The sequence below is a fragment of the Bos grunniens genome, chromosome 10 (assembly GCF_055505025.1).
Source record: "Bos grunniens cultivar Pamir isolate PY7600 chromosome 10, Bosgru_T2T1.0, whole genome shotgun sequence".
In the NCBI taxonomy this organism is placed as follows: domain Eukaryota; kingdom Metazoa; phylum Chordata; class Mammalia; order Artiodactyla; family Bovidae; genus Bos; species Bos grunniens.
The window spans coordinates 84,141,169-84,168,487 of record NC_141174.1 but is presented as its reverse complement, the minus strand read 5'-3'; the positions used below and the strand labels follow the sequence as shown (position 1 = coordinate 84,168,487).

Genomic DNA, 27,319 nt, shown 5'->3' with positions numbered 1-27,319 from the left:
TTTTAGTATAGTCACAAGGTTGTGCAATAGTCACCACTCTCTGATTGCAGAACATTTCCATCATCCCCCAAAGAAACCCATACCCTTTAGCAGTTGCTGCCTAGTCTCCCCTGCTGCTGCTGCTGCTGCTAAGTCGCTTCAGTCGTATCCGACTCTGTGCGACCCCATAGACGGCAGCCCACCAGGCTCTCCGTCACTGGGATTCTCCAGGCAAGAACACTGAAGTGGGTTGCCATTTCCTTCTCCAAAGCATGAAAGTGAAAAGTGAAAATGAAGTCGCTCAGTCGTGTCCGACTCCTAGCGACCCCATGGACTGCAGCCTACCAGGCCCCTCCATCCATGGGATTTTAGTAAGCAATAATCTGCTTTCTGTCTCTATGAATTTGCTTGTTCTGGACATTTTGTATAAATGGAATCATGCGATATGTAGCCTTTTGTGTCTGGCCTTTTTCACTGAGAATATTGTCAAGGTTCATCAGTGTTGTAGTCTGTATCAGTACTTCATCCGTTTTATGGCTGAGTAATAATCTGACGTATGGATATACTATGTTTTGTTTATCCATTCATCCGGTGATAGGCATTTGGGTGCTTTCCATGTCTTGGCCATTATGAACAGAGCTGTTATGAACATTCACGTACAAGGTTCAGTACAGGTCTCTGCACAGACATACGTCTCCATTTCCCTGGGGTGTATACCTAGGAGGATTGGGATTGCTGGGTCACATGGAAATACTCCATGCAACTTTTGAGGAACTTCCGGGTAGTTTTCCAAATGACTGCACCATTTTACCTTCCCACCAGGAATGTCTGAGGGTTCCAGTTTCTCTGCATCCTCTCCAACACTTGTTATTGTTTGTTCCTTTTATTATAACCAGCCTAGCGGCTGTAGCTCTTGTTTTCTAGGTAAGAACATAGAGGGTGTGTTTTTTGTCCAAGTTTGGAGAGCTAGTAAATGGCCAAGCTTGAACATTTTTTAAAAAAGCAAATATTTATACGAAGCATGCTCTGCGTCAGGCATTGTTTAAATCCTTTGCACTTAAGTTGTTTATGTTTTACAACAACCTGGAAGCAAGGCACTGTTATCATCTTTATTTATTAATGTACGCAGGGCCAGGGCTGGATCTGAGATGCAACATTTAAGGAGACATCACAATGCTGAGAGTGACTCTCTCTTTTTTTTATTAATTTGGAGTATGGTTGCTTTATAATGTTCTGTTAGATTCTGCTGTACAGTGAAGTCCATCAGCTATAGGTAGAGAAGGCGATGGCACCCCACTCCAGTACTCTTGCCTGGAAAATCCCATGGACGGAGGAGCCTGGTGGGCTGCAGTCCATGGGGTCGAGAAGAGTCGGACACGACTAAGCGACTTCACTTTCACTTTTCACTTTCATACATTGGAGAAGGAAATGACAACCCACTCCAGTGTTCTTGTCTGGAGAATCCCAGTGACGGAGAGCCTGGTGGGCTGCCGTCTATGGGGTCGCACAGAGTCGGACACGGCTGAAGCGACTTAGCAGCAGCAGCAGCAACAGACATATATGCCCTCAGAGCACTGAGTAGATTTCCCTGTGCTATACAGTAGGTTCCCATTAGTTGTCTATTTTATATATAGTAGTGGATACATGCCAACCTCAGTCTCCCAATTCATGCCCCCTCCTTCCCCCTTGGTATCTATCCATTTGTTCTCTATGTCTGTGTCTCTATTTCTACCTTGCAAACAGGTTTATCTGTACCATTTTTCTAGATTCCACATATATGCATTAATAAACAATATTTGTTTTTCTCTTTCTAACTTACTTCAGTCTGTATGACATTCTCTAGGTTCATCCGCATCTCTGCAAATGACCCAGTGAGCATCTCCAAAAGGACTAGTGACCGACCCAAATTGCATAATTAGCAGGTGGCAGAGCTGGGGTTCAAACCCAGGAAACTTGGCTTCAAAATCCAAGTCTAACCACTCTGCAATACTAACATCAATGTCCTTGACTTTCAAGTCAGGCTTTTTCTGTTACTTTCTCAAGACCCAACTTTCCAAAGTTAGCTAGGACTTTGACAAATGGAAAAATCCCAGAGCTGGGTGATGGGGAGATTAAGCAAAACTGATCACCCTAACAGCTCCCAGGCACCTACCACATGCACCCCTGGAAGGGTTAACCAGCTACACAGATCCCCTCGGCCACATCTGTGCTTATTATCCCAACTCTGCATAAATCTACCCTTGCAAGTGGCCAGATGGACTCTGTCCTGTGGGGAAGAGGCCATCCTGAACCATCAGGATTATTAGCTCTGACCGGCTGTAAGGAAAACACACTTTGTCCTGGCCAAGTGGGGATGAATCTGCTGCTTGTCCAAGTGTTCTGAGTCAAGAATTCAGAAATCATATCTCTCACAAGCACTCTCTAATTGGCTGCTCATCCTCTGTAGTCTGTTTATCAGAGATAACTGGTCGTTTGTTTCTGAATCATCCTCTTTCCAATGGTGTTGCTGTTTGGGTGGGTTTTGAATGGTTCTAGGCAGAGCCTCCCATGAGGCACTGTGCATATAAAAATATACATTTGCACATGTATATGTTACCCCCTCTGGGGTGATGGGCAGCCTTTGAAAAGATGCTTACACAAGTCACTGGCCAACTGTAGATTCTCCCTCTGCCTCCTGGACTTCCCAAGAGCAAGGTCAAGTCAGTCTGGGTTCAGCTCCTCTCACTGATGGAGCTGCAGCACTGCATCCTGGCTCAAACCAGCCGAATTTTCGTCTGTGTCACAGGCTAAGAGGTTTTTGAAACAATTTTATAGCTATCTTTCTCCATTAAACCAGACAAATGTTGTTGTTGAATTCTCACTCTTTTGCTTGGAATTTCAGTTCTGTTCTGTGACTTTGTCAAAATAGTGGGTCTATGGACCCCAGGATCACCATTATCACCTGGGAACTTGTTAGACATGAAGAATCCTGCCCCTTCCCCAACCTACTGAGTCAGAATATGCCTCCCAACAAGACTTTTGTGCACATTCAAATTTGAGAAGCATCACTCCACATATGTTTATTTCTCTATTACCTTCCATTGGGGTTTCCACTCATACTTACTTTGAAGCTAGAATTTTTATTAGGCTTTCAGATCTTAAAAAAAAAAAAAAAAGACACACACACACACACACACACAGAAATTCTTTCCTTCACTTTTGCATGATGTCATTCATTTTACCTGGCCTGCTACAAGAAGAAAAAAGCAAATTACATCCAACATATATATATATATATATGTATACACACACACACACACACATATATGACTAACTTCTTAATTGCGTCTCCTAAAGCAGCATTCTGAAACCCCCATCATTAATAGAGTCCTAAGTGTTGCCAAGATTAATTGAGAAATGCCTAAAGGCAAAATAAACACCAGCACAGTTTAATTCAAAACCATATCAGCTAAGAATGAAGGTGCAATTTGTGATAAAGATGTTAATAATTAGTTGTGGTCTGTTAAATTTTATATTCAGTGGTTCTGTAGAGTGAAGAAAGAATTCTTCAAGAGGGCAGAAATTAATGTTTCACCTTGATTGCTATTTTAATGTGCTTATTTTAACAGGGCCATCCTGTAGGAACCCTCGGGCACATTTCCAGTTTTACATAAATGTAGAATTAATTATGGAAGCATATAATTTTAGACCTGGAACGACCTTCACAGTTATTTAATCCAGTTCAGTCATTTTACAAATAAGTAAGAGTTATGTGACTTACTTAAATCCTTCCACAGAATATTGGAACCTCACTTCCCCACTCTCAAATCAGTGATGATGAAACCTTCTGAGATTACCCAGATAGAAGTTCTTCCTCTTGCCTCAGATCACCAGTGCATTGCTTGTTGTATCGCTTCCACAGCTGTTTCCCTGCCTTGTGTTATGTTCTAGTTATTTTCAGTTGTATGGCTGGGGTCTTGGGTATCCCATCTGATTCACTTTTATATTTCTTCATCATTCTGAGCTCTGTATTTTGAAAACAGTAGTTGTACAATAAATTTGCATGCAGTGGTGTGCTAGAGCTGATGTTGCCCTGGTTGCTAGAGCTGATTGTGTCTTCACATCAATTGGCCATGGTGGGAGTATTGGCACCATGGGAATGGACAGAAGCTATAAATCAGGGATTTTTTTTCTCCCTGGTGGGGGTGTGTGCGGAACCTCTGTTTACATAATTGTCGTAAGATCCCACAGGGCAACTGATCTTGGCAAAACCTAAAGATCCATATGAATGTGAAGATAGCCCTTTACCCATTATTCCTTGTGAGTTGACTTAAATGATGGAGTAGCCAGTTGCTCAAACTCCTCAAGTTTCTTCAGGGATTGAGTTTGACCCAGGGAAAGTCAAGGCTCAGGACTGCATTAGTCTTTGGTTGCTTAGCTAAGTTCCTCTTACCTGAATGGGCATGGAAACAGGGTCTGAAATATTAGTACAGTTGAGTGAGGAAAAAAACCCACTAACTTTTATTAGGGGGGAAAAGTGAACAGGATGTTACTAGGGCTGAAATGACCATTTTCTCTTTATTCTTCTCAAATACTATATATAAAATAGATAACTATTAATAATAAGAACCGACTGTATAGCACAGGGAACTCTATTCAATACTCTGTAATGGCCTATATGCGAAACGAATCTAAAAGAGTGGAGAGAGATATATATATATATATGTGTGTGTGTGTATCGGAGAAGGCGATGGCACCCACTCCAGTACTCTTGCCTGAAAAATTCCATGGGCGGAGGAGCCTGGTAGGCTGCACTCCATGGGGTCACGAAGAGTCGGACACAACTAAGCGACTTCACTTTCACTTTTCACTTTCATGCATTGGAGAAGGAAATGGCAACCCACTCCAGTGTTCTTGCCTGGAGAATCCCAGGGACGGGGGAGCCTGGTGGGCCACCGTCTATGGGGTCACACAGAGTCGGATATGACTGAAGCGACTTAGCAGCAGCAGCATGTATATGTATAACTGACTCACTTTGCTGTACATCTGAAACTAATACAACATTGTGAATCAATTGTAGTCCAATAAAAATTAAAAACCTGTCAGTGGCTCCCTACAACCTACAAAACACCCAAACTCCCTGACATAAGTCACATACTAGCCACAGCTTACTGTTCTAACCTCATTTTCTACCGATCACATCACCCACTGGTGATTCCCACTTTGATTCTGCGTTCCAGTCTCTGTGGAGCCTCTGTTTCGGCCTAACCCTTCCCCTGGAAAGCCCTCCTGCTGCCTCTCTGTTCCACCACAGGCTCTCTCCCAGGCTTCTGTTGCTACCCAGTCCCCTCTCCCATGGACCAGAGGTTCTGGATAACATGAAAATCCTCTCTTGTGTGTTTCTCTTTAGGAGCAGGACTCGAGGTCCCATCGGCCCTGGCAAGTATGGTTATGGGAAAGCCCCGTACATCTTGCCATTGCAGACAGACTCTGCACACCCACCCCAGAGGCTTCGGCGGCAGAGGCCCTCATCCCGGAATTCCAGGTCCCAGGGGGCATCTGGCTCTAGCCATGGCTACCACCCTTCAGCTCACCAGCCCCACCAGCATGGACCTCTGTACCAGAGTGAGAGTGGCCCGCGTTCTGGACTGCAAGCCTCAGAGGGCTCTGTCTACCAGCTGCCTTTGACCCATGACCAAGGCTTCCCTGCAGCCTCCAGTCTCTTCCACAGCCCAGAGGCAAGCAGCAGCCCTGGGCTGGGGGCCCCCAGGGCAGCTCAGAGCTTCTCCCAGCCCACCAGATCTACAGCCATCTCCTGCATCGGGGCCTATCGGCAGTACAAGCTGTGCAACACGAATGTGAGTACATACGGCCTGAGACGGGCCCTGGAAACAGCTGCTACTCATCTTTCTGCTGGTCGGCAGTACAGATGGTAGAAGACAGCAGGGGCATGGTTTTTTAGACCGTGTGAATGCTCCCTTCCTCTCATTCCTTTTCGTGTGTTCTCCCATATACTTTTCTAAGGTTATTACTTTAGTAACTTATGGATAACTTCTTGAGTCGTTTATTGATGATCACTATTGCTGATCAAGCTACTGCCACATTCTCAGTGGCTTTATATCAACACTATTTTTTCTTTGCTTATTGGCGTGTGAGTCAGGTGCAGTTTAGCTAATTTAGGGCAACCAATGGTGGTGCCGAAGAAGGGGGAGTTTGGGGAGGTTTGATCAGCATGGGGGTCATCCAGTAAGTTTCCTGGTGGCTCCCTGAAAAAGTCTGACACTGAAAAATTGCTGAAGATTCCATAGCTGATGACTCTACAGCAAAGCAAATTATAAATGGAAGCTACACAAGGTGACCAAATATGCTTTAAAAAAAAAAAATCAGTTTGTGTGCTGTGCTCACTCAGTCGTGTCCAACTCTTTCAAGCCCGTGGACTCACCAGGCTCCCCTGTCTATGGAATTTTCCAGGGAAGGACACTACAGTGGGTTGCCATTTTCTCCTCCAGAGGGCCTTCCTGACCCAGGGCTTGAAACTTTGTCTCCTACATCTCCTGCATTGGCAGGAGGATCTTTTTTTTTTTTTTTTTAGCCACTGAGCCACCTGGGAAACCAGTATCAGTTTAGAGACTTTATATTGAGTTGGCCAAAAAGTTATTTTGGGTTTTTTCATCTTACAGACAAGCCTGAAAGAACTTTTTGGCCAACTCGATATAAAAGAGAAAGAAATAAGAGAATCTTTAAAGGTTAAATTTCCAAGTTGCTATATTCTCATTAATTATTTAATCTGCCTTAATAGTCTTACTGGCTAACAGGACAGCTGTTATATATTAGCTTCAATTTCCTCATTAAAAATATATTTCCTGCCACAGAGTCCATAGAAATGACTTAATTTGTGATTTTAATAATTCCTCTGAATGCCTGGATTTCTTCTCAGCATGTTCTTCCACTGACAGACTTCAGGAATTATTGATTTTTTAAAGCAGTAATTTTCCTAAAGCCATTACTAATCAGTCAACCAGTAAGTCTTAATTGAGCATCATTGCTTGTCTTGTAATGAATGAGGCTTCATGGAAGATAGAAGAAAAGTCATATTATCTAATTCATAGAGTTGTTTTGAGAATCAAAAGAGATGATACTAAGAAAGTGCTTTGTAAACAAAACAAAAAAATACTTGGGCTCACCATAAGACATGGTCCCGGTTCTTGAATATCCATTGCAATTCTTTTAAAATGAAATGAATTAATTTCTAATGTAGAATACACTCTCCCATTGACTAGTATGTGTCTTCATTTTGAGGACCAAGTAATCCGTAAAGAGAAGGAAAAGAGAAAAGGCATTTAGCATATATCAGCTCCCCAGGTGGTGCTAGTGCTAAAGCAGGAGAAGTAAGAGACCTGGTTCGATCCCTGGGTCGGGAGGATGCCCTGGAGGAGGGCATAGCAACCCACTCCAGGATTCTTGCCTGGAGAATCCCACGAACAGAGGAGCCTGGTGGGCTGCAGTCCATGGGGTCACGAAGAATCGGACGTGACCAAAGCAACTTAGCGCACCTTTAGGACGCTCAAACAGACCTGAGATGTACTTAGCATTTCTTTCATTTAACCTCTGTTTTGAAGCATGCACTTTTTTCCAGGCCTATGCTGCCAACAGCAGGGCTGTATTTGCTTGTGTAGAAGCTGTGGTTTCTTCTGGTGCTGGATAATTCCACTACTGAGGAGATTGAATTGCAGGAATATTTTTTAAAAATTCTTGTGAATTCATGATGTCTGCATCATTTTGCAAATAGGTAAAGCAGTGTCTCACAAATCTTCTTAGACAAAGAAGTAAATGTTGACAAAGGAATGTACAGGTTTAAATCCCTTCTTTTCACTGTAACGCTTTGCACCCTGTCACCCCAAGCCACATCCCACTTATCCTTATTGAGAGATGTCTTTCCTTAGAGGTCACAGTAATACACATCTTCTTTTTAAAATATTGGGGTATAGTGGCTTTACAACCTTGTGTTTCTGCTGTACAACGAAGTGAATCAGCTATATGTATCTGTATATCCCCTCCTTCTGGGACCTCCCTACCACCCTCCCAACCCACCCATCTATGTCACCACAGAGCACCGAGCTGAGCTCCCTGTGCTTTACAGCAGGTTCCCACTAGCTTCGTCTTTTACACATGGTAGTGTCTATATGTCAGTTCTCATCTCCCTATTCATCCCATCCACTTCCCCCTGTGATGTTCACATGTCCCTTCTCAACACCTGCATCTCTATTCCTGCCCTGCAAACAGGTTCATCTGTACCATTTTCTAGATTCCACATATATGCTTTAATATACTTTATTTGTTCTTCTCTTTCTGACTTACTTCACTCTGTGTGACAGACTTTAGACCCGTCCGTGTCTCTACAAATGACCCAGTTTGGTTCTTTTTTATGGCTGAGTAACATTCCATTGTATATATGCAACACATCTTCTTTATCCGTTCCTCTGTCCCAGTGTTCATTGCAGCACTATTTACAGTAGCAAGGATGTTGAGGCAACCTAAATGCATATCTTCTTTTTTTAAGAAAGACAGCTTCTTGTGACTTGGGCTATGCCCCATGAACACTTGAAGACTCCCTGTGTTAGTGGCTCCTAGAACCATGCCTTGGTCTAATGATTTGTAGGAAGACCCACTGGGCTCAGCATACAGTTGAAGGCACAGTTATGATTTATGACAATGAAAGGCTACTGGGAAAATCAGCCAAAGGCAAGGTGCATGGGGCCAGGTCCAAAGGAAAGCAGGCTCAGTCTTCCAAGAGTCCTGTCCCTGTGGAGTCACACAGGATGTACTTCATTCCCTCAGCAGTGAGTTCTTACACGTGTGAAGTATCATCTACCAGGGAAGCTCATTACAGACTCCATGGCCAAAGTTTATATGGGGGGCTAGTTCAGAGGCACCCTCTGCTTGCTACTTACTAAAGTGCCAGGCTCCCAGAGGAAAAGCAGGGGCTTAGCATAAAATATATTGCTTGTATAATATAGTTGGAGCATAGTGACTCACACTTAACTCTTAGGAAGTGGTGGGAACCCTTCTGAAATCCAAGTCCCCAGACATGAGCCAAAGACTGACATTGCAAGCAGGCTTTTCTGAGAGCAGTCTCAGTCCTGCTGCGCTGTCTTATTTGTGCGTTCTCCATGTGGACCATGAATTCCAGCATCTTAGCCTCAATGACCTTATGTAGACATATTTGTATCCTTCTCAATGTCCAAAAGGGGTGATTGCATGAGTCCCCCAATTATGTAAATTTTCCTACTCAAAAATGAAAGAGGTGAAGGGCAGTGGTATGAACAACTCCCTGTGAACAGGGAGTGCAGGCTTTCACTTATGTCCTTTCAAAGATTAAAAAATAATGCATACATTTAGAGTTCTCTCCCAGTTATTATCTGGGAGAAGAAAAAGAAGGGAGAGTAACCCAGAGCCGGTTGGAAATATCCACTGATTTCAGAACTTCATCCCTTTAACTAAGTGCCCAGTATATCCCACCCCAGTTGTTTTATTTATTTTTTAATAAAAAAATGTTTTTGGCTGCACCACAGGGCATGTGGGATCTTTGTTCCCCAACCAGGGATTGAACCAGTACATCTTGCAGTGGAAGCACAGAGTCTTAACCACTGCCTCCTCGCCCCAGGGAGGTCCCTCCCACTCCAGTTCTTGATGGAATGCCCCCTTTCTGAGACTTCCTTCACAGTGAAGGGCTCAGTTCTGAGCTGGGAGGTCATGTGTATGGCAGGTGGTCTGAATTAAGGGAAATGTTTTTGCAGGCTTCCAAATCTCGAAACAGTGACTCATCACTGGTCATGATGTCTCCGTCAACACAGCAGAGAAGGTGCTAAATGAGCTACTTGTAAGTCATTACACTCGGTGCTGGAGCACTTAGTGAGGGGAAGAACTCTAGGAGCACAGGGCAGGAGGCCACAGGGCTGGGGAAGGGGATGGCCAAAACAGAGGAGAGAGCATTTGAGATCAAGGAAACAGCATAGTCATGGACAAGAAGACAGGGCTGGGTCAGGATCTCAGGTGCTGCAGTGCCTGCCACGTGGTAGGGGCTCTCCTTCTGTGACCTCTTGCCTCCCCTTTTGTTGTTGTTCGGTCGCTCAGCCGTGTCCCTCTCTTTGAGACCCCATGGACTGCAGGACACCAGGCTTCCCTGTCCTTTACTACCTCCCGGAGTTTGTGCAAACTCATGTTTTTGCCCTCTTGCCTCCTCTTATCCACTATAAATAATCACAGTCTTTCTCCTTTCTTTTTTCCTTAACTTTCTTAATTTTATTCTTCATTTATTTCTTACTTGCTGTGCTGTGCATGGCATCACCATCTTAGTTCCCCAATGAGGGATAAAACCCGTGCCCCTTGCAGTGGAAGTGTGGAGTCAGCCACTAGATGGTCAGGTAAGTCCCAAATAATCACAGTCTTAATGGGCAATGTATTCTTTAACATCTCAGAATACAGAAGTATCACGTGGTCTTGCTGGTCTGGTCTTTCTTACATGAGATTGACGGGTGAGAAACATTTAAACACGGTAAAAAATCAGAAAGCAATTCTAATCAACTGGCTTAATTGGTTAAGTCTTAAAGGCTTAATGAGCTTGGGAGCAAATCTGAGCTGGATATAAACCCCAGCTCCAAAACTGGGAGTTGAGTTTCCTTGGGCAAGTTACTTAACTCTTTGAGGACCATCTGTAATCTGGGGACAGTAATTGTACCTACTGCACAGAGTTGTGGTGAGGTTCAGATAAGGTCAGGTTCAAGCTTGGCATGTGCTGACACGCTGTTAGCAGAAAAAAAGATTGGACCTGGATAAGTGAATGTGGCTGAAGATAATGGAGTAAGATGTCTGCATATCTGCTGCTGCTGCTGCTGCTGCTACTAAGTTGATTCAGTCGTGTCCGACTCTGTGCGACCCCATGGATGGCAGCCCACCAGGCTCCCCTGTCCCTGGAATTCTCCAGGTAAGAACACTGGAGTGGGTTGCCATTTCCTTCTCCAATGCATGAAAGTGAAAAGTGAAAGTGAAGTTGCTCAGTCATGTCCGAGTCTTAGCGACCCCATGGACTGCAGCCTACCAGGCTCCTCCACCCATGGGATTTTCCAGGCAAGAGTACTGGAGTGGGGTGCCATTGCCTTCTCCAGTACATATCTGAAGAGCTCCCATTTCCTAAGTGCTCAGTCATGGAATTGTGGATGAAATGGTCAGACTTGCTCAGAATCCCCTTTTTCCTTTGAGTTACCTGTGGTTGAGAGTCCTTTCCTTTTGAAAGTGAAAGTGTTAGCCTTTCAGTCGTGTGTAACCCTTTGTGACCCCCTTGAACTGTACCCCTCCAGGCTCCTCTGTCCATGGAATTCTCGAGGCAAGAATCCTGGAGTGTGGAGCCATTCCCTTCTCCAGGGTATCTTCCTGACCCAGGAGTGAAACCTGGGTCTCCTGCATTGACCGGCAGATTCTTTACCATCTGAGCCACCAGGGAAGCCTTTCCCTTTGCCCAACCATAAAACAAGCTGAGAGACCAGCATTTCAGCTGTGATGTGGGTTTAATGTAATCACCCTTGGGTCATATTCAAAGTGACAGAAGTCAGCCGGGTAGCCTTTATGCCCTCAGATGTGGATATTTAATATTAAGCCATACCATACATGGTAGTGTGTCTTTAAGATTGTTCCGATCATATAAGATGTCCTCAATGAAATAGTACTTCAATATCAGTAATAAATAGAACCTTAATGATCTCTGAAAGTAGACTTTAAAAATAAGGAAGACTTTCTTTATCCTTGCCTACATGTGTATGAGGAAGTGAAGCTGACACACTTCAGTATGAATAAAAAATTTATGGGAGCTTCCCTGGTGGTCCAGTTGTTAAGACTCCATGCTTGCACTGCAGGGAGTGCAAGTTCAATCCCTGGTCAGGGAACTAAGTTCCCATATGCCACATGGTGCAGCCAAATAAAGACATCATAAATAAATAAAGCTAGTCAATTAAGAAAAAAAGCTTAGAGCAGGCATCTTCGTAGATGTCTACTAGTATAACACTCCTAGTCACTCCCTACTGTGGATTTTTGCTTAGAGTCCATGAGCACAACCCTGACATTGATTGGGGGTCAGGGACACTGAAATTAGAGGAAGCTCTGACCCTAAGCAAGTCAAAGTTCAGTGGGAGAGGGAGACTTATAAATATGTAACAACAAGCACTAACAGAGTTTTGCCAAGAGAATGAACTGGTCATAGAAAACACCCTCTTCCAACAACACAAGAGATGACTCTACACATGGACATCACCAGATGGTCAATATGGAAATCAGATTGATTATACTCTTTGCAGTTGAAGATGGAAAAGCTTTATACAGTTAACAAAAACAAGACTAGGAGTTGACTATGGCTCAGATCATGAACTCCTTATTGCCAAATTCAGACTTAAATTGAAGAAAGTAGGGAAAACCACTAGACCATTCAGGTATCACCTAAATCAGATCCCTTACAATTATACAGTGGAAGTGACAAATAGATTCAAGGGATTAGATCTGGTAGACAGTGCCTGAAGAACTGTGGACAGAGGTTTGTAGCCTTGTACAGGAGGTGGTGATCAAAACCATCCCTAAGAAGAAGAAATGCAAAAAGGCAAAGTGGTTGTCTGAGGAGGTCTTACAAATAGCAGAGTAAATAAGAGAAGCGAAAGACAAAGAAGAAAAGGAAAGATAGATCCCTCTGAATGCAGAGTTCCAAAGAATAGGAAGGAGAGATAAGAAGTCCTTTCTAAATGATCACTGCAAATAAATAGAGGGAAACAATAGAATGGGAAAGACTAGAGATCTCTTCAAGAAAATTAGAGATACCAAGGGAACATCTCATGCAAAGATGGGCACAGTAAAGGACAGAAACAGTATGGAACTAACAGAAGCAGAAGATATTAAGAGAAGGTGGCAAGGATACACAGAAGAGCTATACAAAAAGATCTTCATGACCCAGATAACCGTGATGGTGTGATCACTCACCTAGAGCCAGACATCCTGGAATGTGAAGTCAAGTGGGCCTTAGAAAGCATCACTACGAACAAAGCTAGTGGAGGTGATGGAATTCCAGTTGAGCTATTTCAAATCCTGAAAGATGATGCTGTGAAAGTGCTGCACTCAATATGCCAGCAAATTTGGAAAACTCAGCAGTGGCCACAAGACTGGAAAAGGTCAGTTTTCATTCTAATCGCAAAGAAAGGCGATGCCAAAGAGTGTTCAAAGTACCACACAATTGCACTCATCTCACATACTAGCAAAATCATGCTCAAAATTCTTCAAGCCAAGCTTCAACAGTATGTGAACCAAGAACTTCCAGATGTTCAAGCTGTATTTAGAAAAGGCAGAGGAACCAGAGATCAAATTGCCAACATCCTTTGGATTATAGAAAAAGCAAGAAAATTCCAGGAAAAAACATGCACTTCTGCTTCACTGACTATGCTAAAGCCTTTCACTACGTGGATCACAACAAACTGTAGAGAATTCTTAAAGAAATGGGAATTCCAGACCACCTCACCTGCCTCCTGAGAAATCAGTATGCAGGCTGAGAAGCAACAGTTAGAACTGAACATGGAACAACGGACTGGTTCCAAATTGTTAAAGGAGTACATCAAGGCTGAATATTTTCACCCTGCTTATTTAACTTGTGTGTAGAGTACATCATGTAAAATGCTGGGTTGGATGAAGCACAAGCTGGAATCAAGATTGCTGGGAGAAATATCAATAGCCTCATATATGCTCATGACACCACCTTTATGACAGAAAGGGAAGAGGAACTAAAGAGCCTCTTGATAAATGTGAAAGAGGAGAGTGAAAAAGCTGGCTTAAAACTCAACATTCAGAAAGCTAAGATCATGGCATCTGGTCCATCACTTCATGGGAAATAGATGGGGAAACAGTGGAAACAGTGTCAGACTTTCTTTTTTGGGGCTCCAAAATCACTGCAGATGGTGACTGCAGCCATGAAATTAAAAGATGCTTGCTCCTTGGAAGAAAATCTATGACCAACCTAGATAGCATATTAAAAAGCAGAGACATTACTTTGCTGACAAAGGTCCATCTAGTCAAGGCTATGGTTTTTCCAGTAGTCATGTATGGATATGAACATTGGACCATAAAGAAAGCTGAGCACCAAAGAATTGATGCTTTTGAACTGTGGTGCTGAAGAAGACACTTCAAAGTCCCTTGGACTACAAGGAGATCAAATCAGTTTATCCTAAAGGAAATCAGTCCTGAATATTCATTGGAAAGACTGATGATGAAGCTGAAGTGCCAACACTTTGGCCGCCTGATGCAAAGAGCTGACTCATTAGAAAAAACCCTGATGCTGGGAAAAATTGACAGTGGGAGGAGAAGGGGATAACAGAGGATGAGATGATTGGATGGCATTGCTGACCTGATGAACATGAGTTTGAGCAAGCTCCAGGAGTTGGTAATGGACAGGGAAGCCTGGCGTGCTGCAATCCATGGGGTCGCAAAGAGTCAGACACAACTGAGTGACGGAACTGAACTGAAGAACAAGTGCAGTGCTCAGGCACCACTCTACATGCTGTGTAGGTCCTTTGAAATCTCCAGATAGTGGAAGTGAACCTGGCTTGGGTTAAGGGAAGCGAAGGCCTCCTGAAGGAGTGCAGCTGATTCAGCAGAGGGGAGAGTTTTCTAGAAAGGGGGAGTGACAGAGTTACGAGAGTCCTTTCAGGCTCCAGTAAGGGCTGAGGAACAAGAAGGGATGTTGGAGGACCTCTTAGTGGAATGAGATGCTTTTGCTTGAGCGGTGACTTCACCTGCAAATAAATCTTCAGCAGTGAAGGAGCAACACCAGGAGGTGAACATGGTTTATCCACAGCTCTGGACACGTTCTCAACTGTGGCTAAAAATAATAAGTATTCAAACATCGTGTAAACAGATACATTTCTTTTATTTTTAACTTTTTATTTTGTATTGGAGTATAGCTGATTTGGCACCCCACTCCAGTATTCTTGCCCGGAAAATCCCATGGGTGAGGAGCCTGGTAGGCTGCAGTCCACGCGGTCGCTAAGAGTCGGACACGACTGAGTGACTTCACTTTCACTTTTCACTTTCATGCATTGGAGGAGGAAATGGCAACCCACTCCAGTGTTCTTGCCTGGAGAATCCCAGGGATGGGGGAGCCTGGTGGACTGCCGTTTATGGGGTCGCAGAGTCGGACACAACTGAAGCGACTTAGCAGCATAGTTGATTAACAAGCTTGTGATAGTTTTAGGTAAACAGCAAAGGGATTCAGCCACACATATACATGTATCCACTCTTCCCCAAACTCCCCTCCCATCTAGGCTGCCACATAATATTGATGAGAGTTCCCTGTACGAGAGTTCCCTGTGCTATACAGTAGGTCCTTGTTGGTTTTCCATTTTAAATATATGCTTATTGAAGGTCAAGACTTGGGAACAAAAGGACTAGAGTCTTTCTTTACAGGGGTGACACATGGGAAGGAGAAAATCAAACCACAGTCTCTCCTGGTGTCTGTGGAGATGCAATAAAAATACAGCTCTTTTCTGCCAGCTGCTTCTAGGGTTTTGTATTATTATTATTTGCAACATAATTAACCAATCCAGACATCTTATGCTGTTTGTCCTGGAGCCCTAGATGTCTCTCTCCCTCTGTCTTCTCTTAAGCACTCTGAGTTCGGTGCTTCCTCCCTGGAGAGGAAACTGACACACAGGCTCCTTCTGGATCAAGGAGGCTGCAGTGAGTCACCAGGTGCAAGGCAGGGACAAGGTTTTGAGTTTTTAAACGGCTTTGCTGACAAAGAGGCATGATCCTGAGTTTAGACAGAGTGCACTTAGCATTTTGAGGGGAAAAACCTCTGGGGCTAAAAAGCAGCTTTTAGCAAAAAATGGCTGTGATGAGTTGTGGTATCAGTGACTCTCCAGTAAATTTCCCTGGGGGTGGGACTGACTTCTGACAATGGATTTATCCACATGCAGAGTTGTTTCTGGCTCAAAGTAAGTGAAAATGAAGGGAGGATGTTGGACAAATCTCAAATATAGCTAAAGCTCTCTTTAGGCAGATGTTAATTCTATCCCATTGCTACTCTTATATGAAGTGAGAGAGGAACTGATAAACAACTTCCTGCGTGCAGTTTAAGGAGAAACTTTGCAAATGGGCCACATCAAGAAGTCAGTGCAGTTCTGTGAAGTGTAAAATGTACCAAGAACTATGGGGCCAGTTGCTGGATAAACAAGTTCTCTAACTTCAGGGCTCAACTTAGGTTTCTCCTGTCATGAACTTGGCACTAGCCGCCTTATCTGGGAAATACATGTGAATGTCAGTGCTGTTTGCAGAACTCTGCTTTCATCTTCTCAGGCCACTCGGAATTTTCCATAGAAATATATGTGTGTGTATATATGTGTGTGTGTGTGTGTGTGTGTGTGTGTGTGTGAAATGGGCTTTCTGGTGGCTCAGACGGTAAAGAATCTGCCTGCAGTGTGGGAGACCTGAGTTTGATCCCTGGGTTGGGAAAATCCCCTGGAGAAGAGAATGGCAATCCACTCCAGTATTCTTGCTTGGAATATTCCATGGACAGAGGAACCTGGTGGGTTACAGTCCATGGGGTTGCAAAGAGTTGGACACAACTGAATGACTAACAGATATATATGAAATATGTAAATGAATGTTTTGTGAACAGTGGCCTTATATATACAGTATATATAAACATGTAAATATTAGATACATTAAACATAAATATTCAAATAAATTTCATACAGATATATGTGTGAAATATAAGTGTATGAATCATACCCATAAATATGTTGTTATTCAGTTGCTCAGTCATGTCTGACTCTTTGCAACCACATGGACTGCAGCACACCAGGCTTCCCTGGTGATCTCCCAGAGTTTGCTCAAGCTCACGTCCATTGAGTCAGTGATGCTATCTAACCATCTTATCCTCTGATGCGCCCTTCTCTTCTTGTTCTCAATCTTTCCCAGCATCAGGGTCTTTTCCAATGATTCGGTTCTTTGCATCAGGTAGCCAAAGTATTGGAGCTTCAGCATCAGTCCTTCCAATGAATACTCAGGGTTGAATTCGTTTAGGATTGACTGGTTTGATCTCCTTGCAGTCCAAGGGACTTTAAAGAGTCTTCTCCAGCACCAAAATTCTTCAGTGCTCAGTCTTCTTTATTGTCTAGCTCTCACATCCATATATGACTACTGGAAAAACCATAGCTTCAACTATGCGGACCTTTCTTGGTAAGGTGGTATCTCTGACTTTTTAATATGCTGTCTAGTCTTGTCATAGCTTTACTTCCAAGGAGCAAGCGTCTTTTAATTTCATGGCTGCAGTCACCATCTGCAGTGATTTTGGAGCCCAAGAAAATAAAATCTGTCACTGTTTCCATTGTTTCCCCATCTATTTGCCATGAAGTGATGCGACCAGATGCCATGATCATAGTTTTTTAATACTGAGTTTTTTGTTCACAACTGTCACTTTTCATGATTACAAAAAGAAGTACAAAAATAGGAAGGAATATCACAGTGGCAGTAAGAGAGGTATATCCTCGTCCCTCTCTCAAGATGTAATTACAGTCCATCATTTAAAATTTAAATTTCTCCATAACTTGAAATAGTATACCAACGCCTCGCTTCTTGATATATCAGCTTCAAATTTTCTCTGTTGACTCCTCACTCCGAAAGATAAAGAAATGACCCCCTTACATCCACTCTGCTGTTCTCTGTTAGCCACATTTTATTTTCAGTTATATTTTTATTATATATAGTATATTAATAATTTTTGTTTTGTTGATTTGTCAATGTTTCAAAGGATCAATCAACTCCTTATTTTTCAAGATTAATTCTTCCCATGGCATTACATGTTTTGGTTTATTTCTTTATTTATTTTACCTTGGCCTATGAAATCCTTGGGAGAAGGCAATGGCACCCCACTCCAGTACTGTTGCCTGGAAAATCCCATGGATGGAGGAGCCTGGTGGGCTGCAGTCCATGGGGTCGCTAAGAGTCAGACACGACTGATTAACTTCACTTTCACTTTCCACTTTCATGCATTGGAGAAGGAAATGGCAACCCACTCCAGTGTTCTTGCCTGGAGAATCCCATGGACAGAGAAGCCTGGTAGGCTGCAGTTCATGGGGTCACACAGAGTCGGACACGACTGAAGTGACTTGGCAGGCAGCATGAAATCCTTGCAGGAGCCTATTTTGAGGGATTTTTCTTTGCATCGTCAATAATGGCAATCATAGCAAGGGCACAATGACTGTTTGCCTTTGAAGGAATTTCACATCTTGCCTCAGCAGATGGCAGAAGGGAGGGAAACCAGGCTTATTAATAAGATTCCTAAAGTAGCGACTGTAAAATTTGTGCTCCTTGGTGGAGTAGGAGCTTTGAATTTAAAAGTTTACTTTTTCCCACATACTTCCTGGTTAGTTATGAAAAGGATATTCTCTTTGAGAGAATATCCTCTAATTCTCTTTTAGAGATATTCTTCTTACAGATCTAGAGATACATGAATAATCTAAAGAGGGAGAAATAAACAAGCATTCCTGTGATAAACCTAGGTTTGTATAGACATGTGTACAGAGTATTTAAGAAACAGGGTTCTCTTGGGTGATTGGATGGGCTTAGTTACATTAACATCCTTTGGGTCTTTGATGCACTTACTGAATAAGAGGGAAACTCCTTTCTCGAGGAGAACAGTACGAATTTGGATAGGAAAAAAAAAGTGTCTGAGAATGGAGAAAACCTCAGTTATTTGTTTTTTAAATCCAAAGCCTTTACCAAGCTCTTTTGGAAAAACCAGTTTGCTGACTGTCTAGAGGGCCCTGGAAGTGGTGGGAGGTGGCAGCATTATTGCAAAGTTGAGTTTGTTCCAAGTGACTTGGGAAAGCAGTTATTAAGCATATTTGAAAACTGTGCTGGATCACTTGTAAGAAATTTTGACCCATGGTTGTATGGTTCTACGGCTGGGAAACAAAGCCAGTCTTCCATCCGTAGAAGAGAACACCCACCTGTCAGGCACTTAGAGCTTCTGGAACTGCTGGATTCATCTTTGATGTCTTCTTAGATTTCAATTCAGCTAACATGTATGCATTACTATGAGCTACACACTTGAATATATTACTAACTTACTCCTCATGGAATTCCAGGGTTGGGGGCAGTAGCATAGGGTTTGGGATTGAAATGCAGTCATTTAGGCTATTTTAGAGGAGCAGAGTACTTTTCCCAAGGTCACGTAGGCACTTTCTCATGGCAGTGCAAGGACATTTTCTAGAGCTTGTTCCTTAGATTTTTTTCACTGTGGTGATGTTAAATACATCATGTGTTGCTATGGTAGCTGGTCTTTTGATTGAATCCAGAGCAATGCAAAAGCTAAAAAAAAAAAAAAAGTGCATATTGGACCCAGGCAGACCCCAAGGTCATGTTCCTTGGTGTTATCTTCATCAGGGATGATATTCTTCAGTCTCCTGGGGAACTGAAATAATTAATTACCAAAAGGTAATTGTGTGATCACTGACAGGGACCTGTTGAGCAGTGAAGTTATGTATGGGCAGTGTCATCTCAGATTAACCAGGGTCACTAGAAACATAGCCAGAGTTTCCATAATAATTTTTGTGACTCATAGCAACTCCAAGCAATTGTCTAGATGGAACTTTGGATAGGGCCTCAAGTGCTTTATAAGGATTCTGCTCATTATATTAAAGTACATCTTTATTCCACTTCCCATAAGAGACTGGTGGGAATAACCCTCCTTCTTAGGGATGGAAGAGAGTCCTTTGAAGGGAGGTTATCTCCCAGGGGCCTTCTTTGGCTGTAAAGCTCCAGTCATAGCTGGCCCCATCCTGAGTGAGCCTGATCTCTATCTCCATGGCTTTTCCCTTGTTTCAGTTTTTTGGCCTGAAGATTATAAGGATCTGTGCCCATGGAAAGGATCAGCAGGAAATCTGCCCCAAGCCAACTCACAGTGTAATATAGAGACAGTTACTGATAAGGTGAGGGTGACTCAGTCTATGGCATCAGGAAACAACCCACTTAAAGTGTAACAAATGTAAAATGATCTGTAACCTGGAAGTTTTAACTTCAGAGAGTCTGTTGAAATGAGAGCAGATCGTACACTGATAATAGTATGACAAGTACAAACAGATGTAATCTACAGAAGAGACATGAAACAGAAATTCCCCAGCCCTCCTTGGTTTTCATCTTCAATCTTCAGCTCCCTAGTCTTAGTTACCGGGGCCGCTCCAGCGGGCCTCAGAGGCCGAATCTAAACCTGTTCCCCAGGATGTCTCCTGACAGTAAGCAAGAGGAGCTTACGGCTCTCTTGTCTGAGGATCCATTACAAATTAACTATGCTGTCCTCACGGCCTCGACGGGCACCTTGACAGAGTGCTTACTGTCATGAGTTCTAGAGTTAAATCCTGACTTCCCCACATGCCCTGTGACCTTGGGCAGCTCATTTAACTTTTCTCTGCCTTCGCTTCCTCATCTATAAAATGGATATGAGTGGTTGTGCAGATTAAATGAGTAAATATACATAAATCATTTGGTGGAATAGCTGACATTTGGTGAGTGTCGATAAAAGTTAGCTATTCTTTTCTATAATTTTATTCTTTTTCTATTTTTGGCTGTGCTAGGTCTTTGTTGCTGTGTGGGCTTTTCTCTAGTCGTGGGGATCTTCCTGGATCAAGGATCAAACCCTTGTCTCCTGTATTGGCAGGCAGATTCTTTACCACTGAGCCACCAGGGAAGCCCCCAAATTTAGCTATTCTTAACACCATTATCATTCTTATCACCCCAGACATCTATATTCCTCTCCTGTACCGTAATTCTGTCTCAATAACCCACTTCCACATCTGGACTCTGTGAGGCTTGCATTTTTCTGACCAGGTCTCTCCCCTCCTCAGGAAGTAGTGTCCTGACTTTCACTGGCAACTCACCTGGCCTCCTGTGGGTCATCTTTCAGGGCATCTTGTTAACCTCCTGCTGTACCTTCCCATGCCAGGTGATTGCTGGGTACCATAGTCAATCTCTGGACTCATCTGCTTCTTGGTAACCATAGGTGGATTTGCTGTTTTAGCACCTGACCCCTCACTGTGGGTCAGATGTCAACAAGCACCCCGGCCTCAGGAGGTAACTGGGGCCACACTCAAATATAAAGAACTTTTTGATCTGAGACAGGGTATCCTGAATAACCTATCACCAGTGGCTGGTAGACTTGGCAGATGCATATGGATATAATAAAAGCACCAGGCATTAGCATTAAAAACTCTGCAAAAATGTTAACAGTATTGAGCTGTTCCAGCTTTGCATGGCTATGTGTTTGGAAGAGCTCAATAGTGATACATTTGTATTACATAAATGTTAAATATTGCAGAAAAACTAGATAATACAAAATAAACCAAGTTAATTATAAAAAGAAAACATCTATAGCCCATCTGGAGATAACCATTTTAATCTCTCTCACTCTCTCCACACACACAGACCCCCCAACACACACACACAGAATCACTTTTTTCACTTAGTAGATTGTGGACTGCTTTCCATGTCATGAAATATACATTTAGATTATCAAGCATCAAATAATTCAAAATGATTCTATAGCTGTGTTGTTTCGTGGTCCAGCTGTTTGGCACTATTTTGCTGCCAAATGATAATGGTGATGGTGTTAAGAATAGCTAAACTTTTGGGCTCCCCTGGTGTCTCAGTGGTAAAGAATCTCCCTGCCAATGCAGTGGACAAGGGTTTGATCCCTGATCCAGGAAGATCTCCACAACTAGAGAAAAGCCCACACAGCAGCAAAGACCTAGCACAGCCAAAAATAAAAAAAGAATAAAATTATAAAGAGGTTAAACAGACTGGCTGAGTTTTTATGGTGTACAGCTTCTGATGCTGGTAACTGCCACCAGGTTAATTAGAGTGGCTCCTGGCTGGAGCCTCATTCAGAGCAGCTTGGCTTTATGTAGGAGTGGTTATTTGAGGAACAGGACTTTTGGCCCATTTGTTGTAGTCTCTTTCCATTACGAAAACCTGCCACCCAGCAGTGGATCTCAAGTTTCTAGTGATGGCCAGGGTGGGTGTTCAGCATTCTGGGCTCTGTCTCTGTGTCACTGTGGGACGTTTGGCAGGGTAACCCGTCTCTCCATGCCTCTGTTTCCTCCTCTTTAAATTAAAGGAGTTGTTCTTGCTTTTCTTCCGCTCTCACACTCTGATTGCATGTTAAATCATTTGGAGTGTGATTGAGGCCTGGGAGTGGCTCTTATTTGTGGCTGCATAATCTGGTGCCAGGCTGTCTGCCCCAGGATCACCAGAGGGGGGCATTCCAAGTGTATATTCCTGGCCCTCTTCCTTATCCTCCACTGGATAAGGAAGCCCGAGAATCTGTGTTTTTAACAATCCCCTTAGCTAGTCTTTCTCATTGAAAGGATGGTGCCTGCTCCTAAGCTGCCCAGCTGATCTCAACCTGGTTGAACTCTCGTTCTGGCCAAAGGGTTGTAAAAAGCATCTTAACCCCAAATCCTTCATGGAGGCAGCTGGTTTTGCTGGAAGCCTACATGGTTCCGGCTTAAGGACCGCCAGCAGCTTGGCTCCCATGGCCCCTGGAGACAGCTTTCCCCAGCCTGTCAGCTTCTCACCCATTGTCAGAGCTCAGCACACCCTGCCCAACCACCTGGCCCCCTTCCCCCAGCCCAGTTTCCATTATGTTCTACTTCACTGGTTTCTCGTTCTATATGGTTTGGCTCAGGCTGCAGTAGGGTTATGACCACGCTGCGTGTTTGTCCCAGCAGCATCCCCCACTGCCCTTCATCAAGCAGGGGATGTTTTTCCTTCCGCCTGGTTTCATTCCCCACTCTGTTCCCTCCCCTCATCTTCCAGGAGACCTGATGTTTCTGATACATATAGTAGATTTCCTTCTAATCCTGTAGGACTTGATCTATTGTATTAGCACTTTACTTCAGAGACTTCCATACAGGGCTTTAAATATTTAAGTGGCTGCATTCCTTTCCTGTCTGATTATTGAAATACAGACACATAGGCACACACCCTTCACCTTAAAGTGTGCTGGGTTTAAAAAGCTAGAACCTACCTTATCCACAATTTGAATAGGAGATTCTGATCTTATTCCACATTTATGTCCCATTTTACTCATATTCACCATTTATAAATAAGAAAGAAATAAGCCAGAAGCAGCTGGATATTAAACCTGAGTAGACTAGTATATCAGAATCACCTGGATAAATTAACAAACTACAGATTGCTGGACCTCATGCCAGACTTACTGAATCCTTGAGGGAGGGATCCACGAGTCTGCACTTCCCAGGAGCTCTCTGAATGTCTCTTCTGTAGGCTGAGGGCTCAGATCTCCTGCAGTAGATAGTGAAGAGAATTTAGACAAAATAAGATGCACCATCCTGCATTAGACGGTAGAGAGAATTTAGGCCAGAATGTAGACTGGCAGGCAGCCTGGTGGGCACTAGACTTCTTGGGGTTCAATTCAGCCTCTGCCCTCACTGGCTGTGTGACTGCTTCATGCCTCAGTTTGCTCACTAGTAGAAACAAATCTGTAAAAATATCAATAACATTGTCATCAGGAGGAATAAATTAGTTAATATGTGCATACATGCTAAGTCGCCCCAGTCTTATCCAACTCTTTGTGACCTCATAGACTTAGCCCACCAGGCTCCTCTGTCCGTGGGATTCTCCAGGCAAGAATACTGAAGTGGATTGCCATGCCCTCTTCCAGGGGATCTTCCCAACCCAGGGATTGAGCCCGTATGTCTTACATCTCCTGCATTGGCAGGCAGGTTCTTTACCACTAGTGCCCCCTGGGAAGCCCTAGTTAGTATGCTTAAAATAGCGCTGCACATGGTAAGAGCAGTGTCCGTGTTCACTGTGAATATTACCCCATGCACAAGAATGGCATGAGCAAAGTCAAACAGATGCAAATGGGTGGCCTCTCTGAGGGAGGCGAGCAGATCTCTTTGTTAAGAGCAGGTTTAGGTCAGTAGTTTTCAAATTATGGTATGCAAAATCTTCACGTGGGAAGCATGTTAAAAATGTGGTGTCCTTCCAAAGATTTGATTTAGTAAACTTGGAGTGAAGCTCTGGGATCTGCATTTAAAATTTTTGATGTAGGTGATCAGCACATTTTTAGAAACCCAGGTTTCAGTGGGACAGTACAGGCATTTAACATTGGTGAGGCCTCATGGGATTTGGCTTGGGCCATGAAAAGATATGGATGCTAATTGCATATTTAATATCTGCTTTATTAGGTGTGTCCAGAAAGCAGTAGAAGTATCTGGGAGGTACAGTGTGCATCCTACAACAACAAGCCGTTCATGGGCCGGTTTTATGAATGGGAACCATTTGCAGAAGGTAAGAGTAGCCCCAGCCTTGTCCACAGGAATCAGTTTTGTCTGTTCTCCAACCCTGTTGCCTTTTTGTTGTTGCTGGAGGAACCAGTGTGGTGCTGGCTAGAGTGGCAGTGCGAGGAGGAGCTGGTAGGGATCTTTACCGAAGGTAGTAATAGCTCTCAGGTGACAGCTGGACCATTAGTCGGATGGGAGAGGCTTTGGTCGAAGCAAGCAGCATCTGAGGATGAGAGGATGAGTGAGACAGAGCAAGGGTCAAGAAATGAGTAGAAGCAAGAGATTCAAGCTAAACTTGTGAGGAGTGAGCCAGGATAGAGTTTCCCTTTTCCTTGGTTCCTGCTGCAAGGGCTGGTAGAATGGCTTAAGAGAGCATGTGGAGTTGTACGGCTGACAGTTGTTTGGCTTTTGTGCTGGGGGAGCCTCAAATGCAGTTTCCCAAGAGGAAGTGTGGTAGACAACCATTGCAGAGCTCATCAGTACTGTTCTAGATCTTGGAGTCACTTTCCTTTGTTTCGTTTTGATGAGGACCATTTTTAAAGTCTATTGAGTTTTTACCATGTTGCTTCTGTTTTATGTTTTGGTTTTGGGGCCATAGTGAGTTGTGCTGATTCCATTATAGAATCTGTGTCCACATGTGAGAAGTCGTGCCTAGGTGTAAGGCCATGGGAAGAGGGAGGCGGGGTGGATGTCTGCTCTGAAATGGGATACAGAATTATTCTTGTCTGCACATTTGTCTCAGAGAAGTGTCTGCAGCTTGGGTTGGATTCTTAAAGTGGTCTCATGACCACTGCCCATTAGAATCACTGGGGAGCCTTCTAGAAATACTGAGGCCTGGGTGCCACTCCCAGAGATTGTGATTTAATTGATTTGGGGTGCAGCCTGGGGATGGGGATTTTTTTTTTAAGATCACAAGTCATTCTGATGGGCAGCTGGGGTAGAGAAACTCTAATCCAGGAGGGAGGCAAGATCTCAGAAGAGATGGTGACTCTGGCTTAAATTAAGGCACAGAATCATGAGTGTTTTGTCAACTGTGAAATATATTCTTATGTCAGGGCAACAGTACTTGGCAGTGATCACTTAGAGAAGGAACCCTTTTTTTGTCTGAGCTGCGCCCTTGCTTTATTGTTGGCTGTGGGTAGTAATAGCTGCTTTACCGTGGTTCACTGGGAGGCAAGGTGAATTCCTCCAGCCATGCGCTGTCTGTCCCCATTGTTTAGCCTGAAGCTGGAGCCACATCACCCAACCCTCTCTGCTTAGTTCCACGTGGTCCTCTGCCAGCCACCTGATCCTGTCAAGCCTGGTAGACTCAAGTCTAGTATCAAAAGCTCTTTGATTCCCACAAAGAAAACTCATGCTGGTATTTTCGCCTATCATCAGTATTGCCTGTGGATGCCAGCTGTTGTCTATGTATGATTCTACTTTTTCTGTTCTTTTGTTTGCCCTGACTCAGGCTGGACTTTAATTGTGGGTCCTCAGGTAGGAGGGGGTGTAATTAACATCTGATTCAACTTTTTATTTTGGAAAATTTCAAACATATGTAAAAATAGAATAATATAATTATATGAAAATAACCTCCTATATACCCATCACTTAGTTTCAACTCATGGCAAGTCTTTTTCATGTATAGTCTGCCTGTTCGTCCCCATCCAAATATGGCAAACTATTTGGATTCACATTATATTGCATTATTCACTGGTGCATACATTGATTAAAACTCTTGGTTGTAAGTGACCGAAACCCAGCCTACCTATGTTTAAACAAGAAAGATACTTTGTTGGTCCTGTTACTGGGAAGTCCAAGAATGGGGCTGGGATTTAGATGTGGCTGCCTTCAAGGGATTCAATAGTGTTGCTGCTGCTGCTGCTGCTGCTGCTGCTAAGTTGCTTCAGTCATGTCCGACTCTGTGCGACCTCAGAGACAGCAGCCCACCAGGCTCCCCTGTCCCTGGGATTCTCCAGACAAGAACACTGGAGTGGGTTGCCATTTCCTTCTCCAAGGCATGAAAGTGAAAAGTGAAAGTGAAGTTGCTCAGTTGTGTCCGACTCTTCATGACCCCATGGACTGCAGCCTACCAGGCTCCTCTGTCCATGGGATTTTCCAGGCAAGAGTACTGGAGTGGGTTGCCGTTGCCTTCTCCCCCAATAATGTTAGGAGCCTGCTTTTCTCTCTTTCTCCATCTCTTGGTCTGTTTACTTACTTCTCAGGTGGATGGACAGGCTTACATGGCTTTGAACTTGCAATCAGAGTGAGAAAGTCTCTCTCTTATCCAGTGTTATGGGTTGAATTATGTTCCCCAATCTTTCTATCCCTGGTACCTATGAATTTGCTCATCTGGAAATAAGGTATTTGCATGTAATTAAGGTTCAGGTTAAGAAGAGGTCATACTGGATGAGGGTGGGCCCTTAATCCATACGACTGGTGTCCTTATATAAAGAGAAGAGGCACAGAGACACACATATAGAGAACACCCAGGCACAGACAGAGGAAAGATGGCCATGTGACACCAAGGCAGAGCTTAGAGTGATGCAGCTACAAGTCAGGGAACACTAAGGATTTCTGGAAAATGCCAGAAACCAGGAGGAGTAACAGAAAGCTTCTTCCCCAGAGATTGCAGAGCGAGCAGGGCCCTGCCAACACCTTGAGTTTGAATTCCCAGCCTCCAGAACTGTCAGAGAATAAATTCTGTTGTTTTAACCCACCCAGTTTATGGTCATTTGTTATGGCAGCTTAGGAAGCTAATATGCCTAATGAGGGCTTCGGTCTCAGAAAAACCACACTGTGATCTTTTTTGGGTCATATTCCCATCCCTGGACAAGAGTTCAGGGCCTAGGTTGGGGGCAGTGGTCCTTGGGTTAACTCAGGTCATGTGACTAGCCCTCTGGTGGGAAACCCACATCCCAGGAAGTGGAGGTGGGAAAGAGGGAGTTGGCACAGACAGAAAAACAGAATCTTCTACAGTAATTATTATC

At 43.7% G+C, this 27,319-nt stretch overlaps 1 protein-coding gene across 3 annotated transcripts in view; it reads left to right on the top strand.

Moving 5' to 3' along the window:
• The window catches only part of THSD4 (thrombospondin type 1 domain containing 4), a 676,260-nt gene that overhangs the window by 126,687 nt on the left and 522,254 nt on the right, over positions 1-27,319 (top strand). For 2 of the 3 annotated variants that reach the window (XM_086322751.1, XM_086322752.1), the window contains exons 5-6: positions 5,369-5,816; positions 24,252-24,354. In XM_086322751.1, coding sequence (XP_086178877.1) covers positions 5,369-5,816; positions 24,252-24,354 — 551 coding nt within the window. The remainder of the gene's footprint in view (positions 1-5,368; positions 5,817-24,251; positions 24,355-27,319) is intronic. The other variant, XM_086322753.1, reaches the window with a different exon arrangement.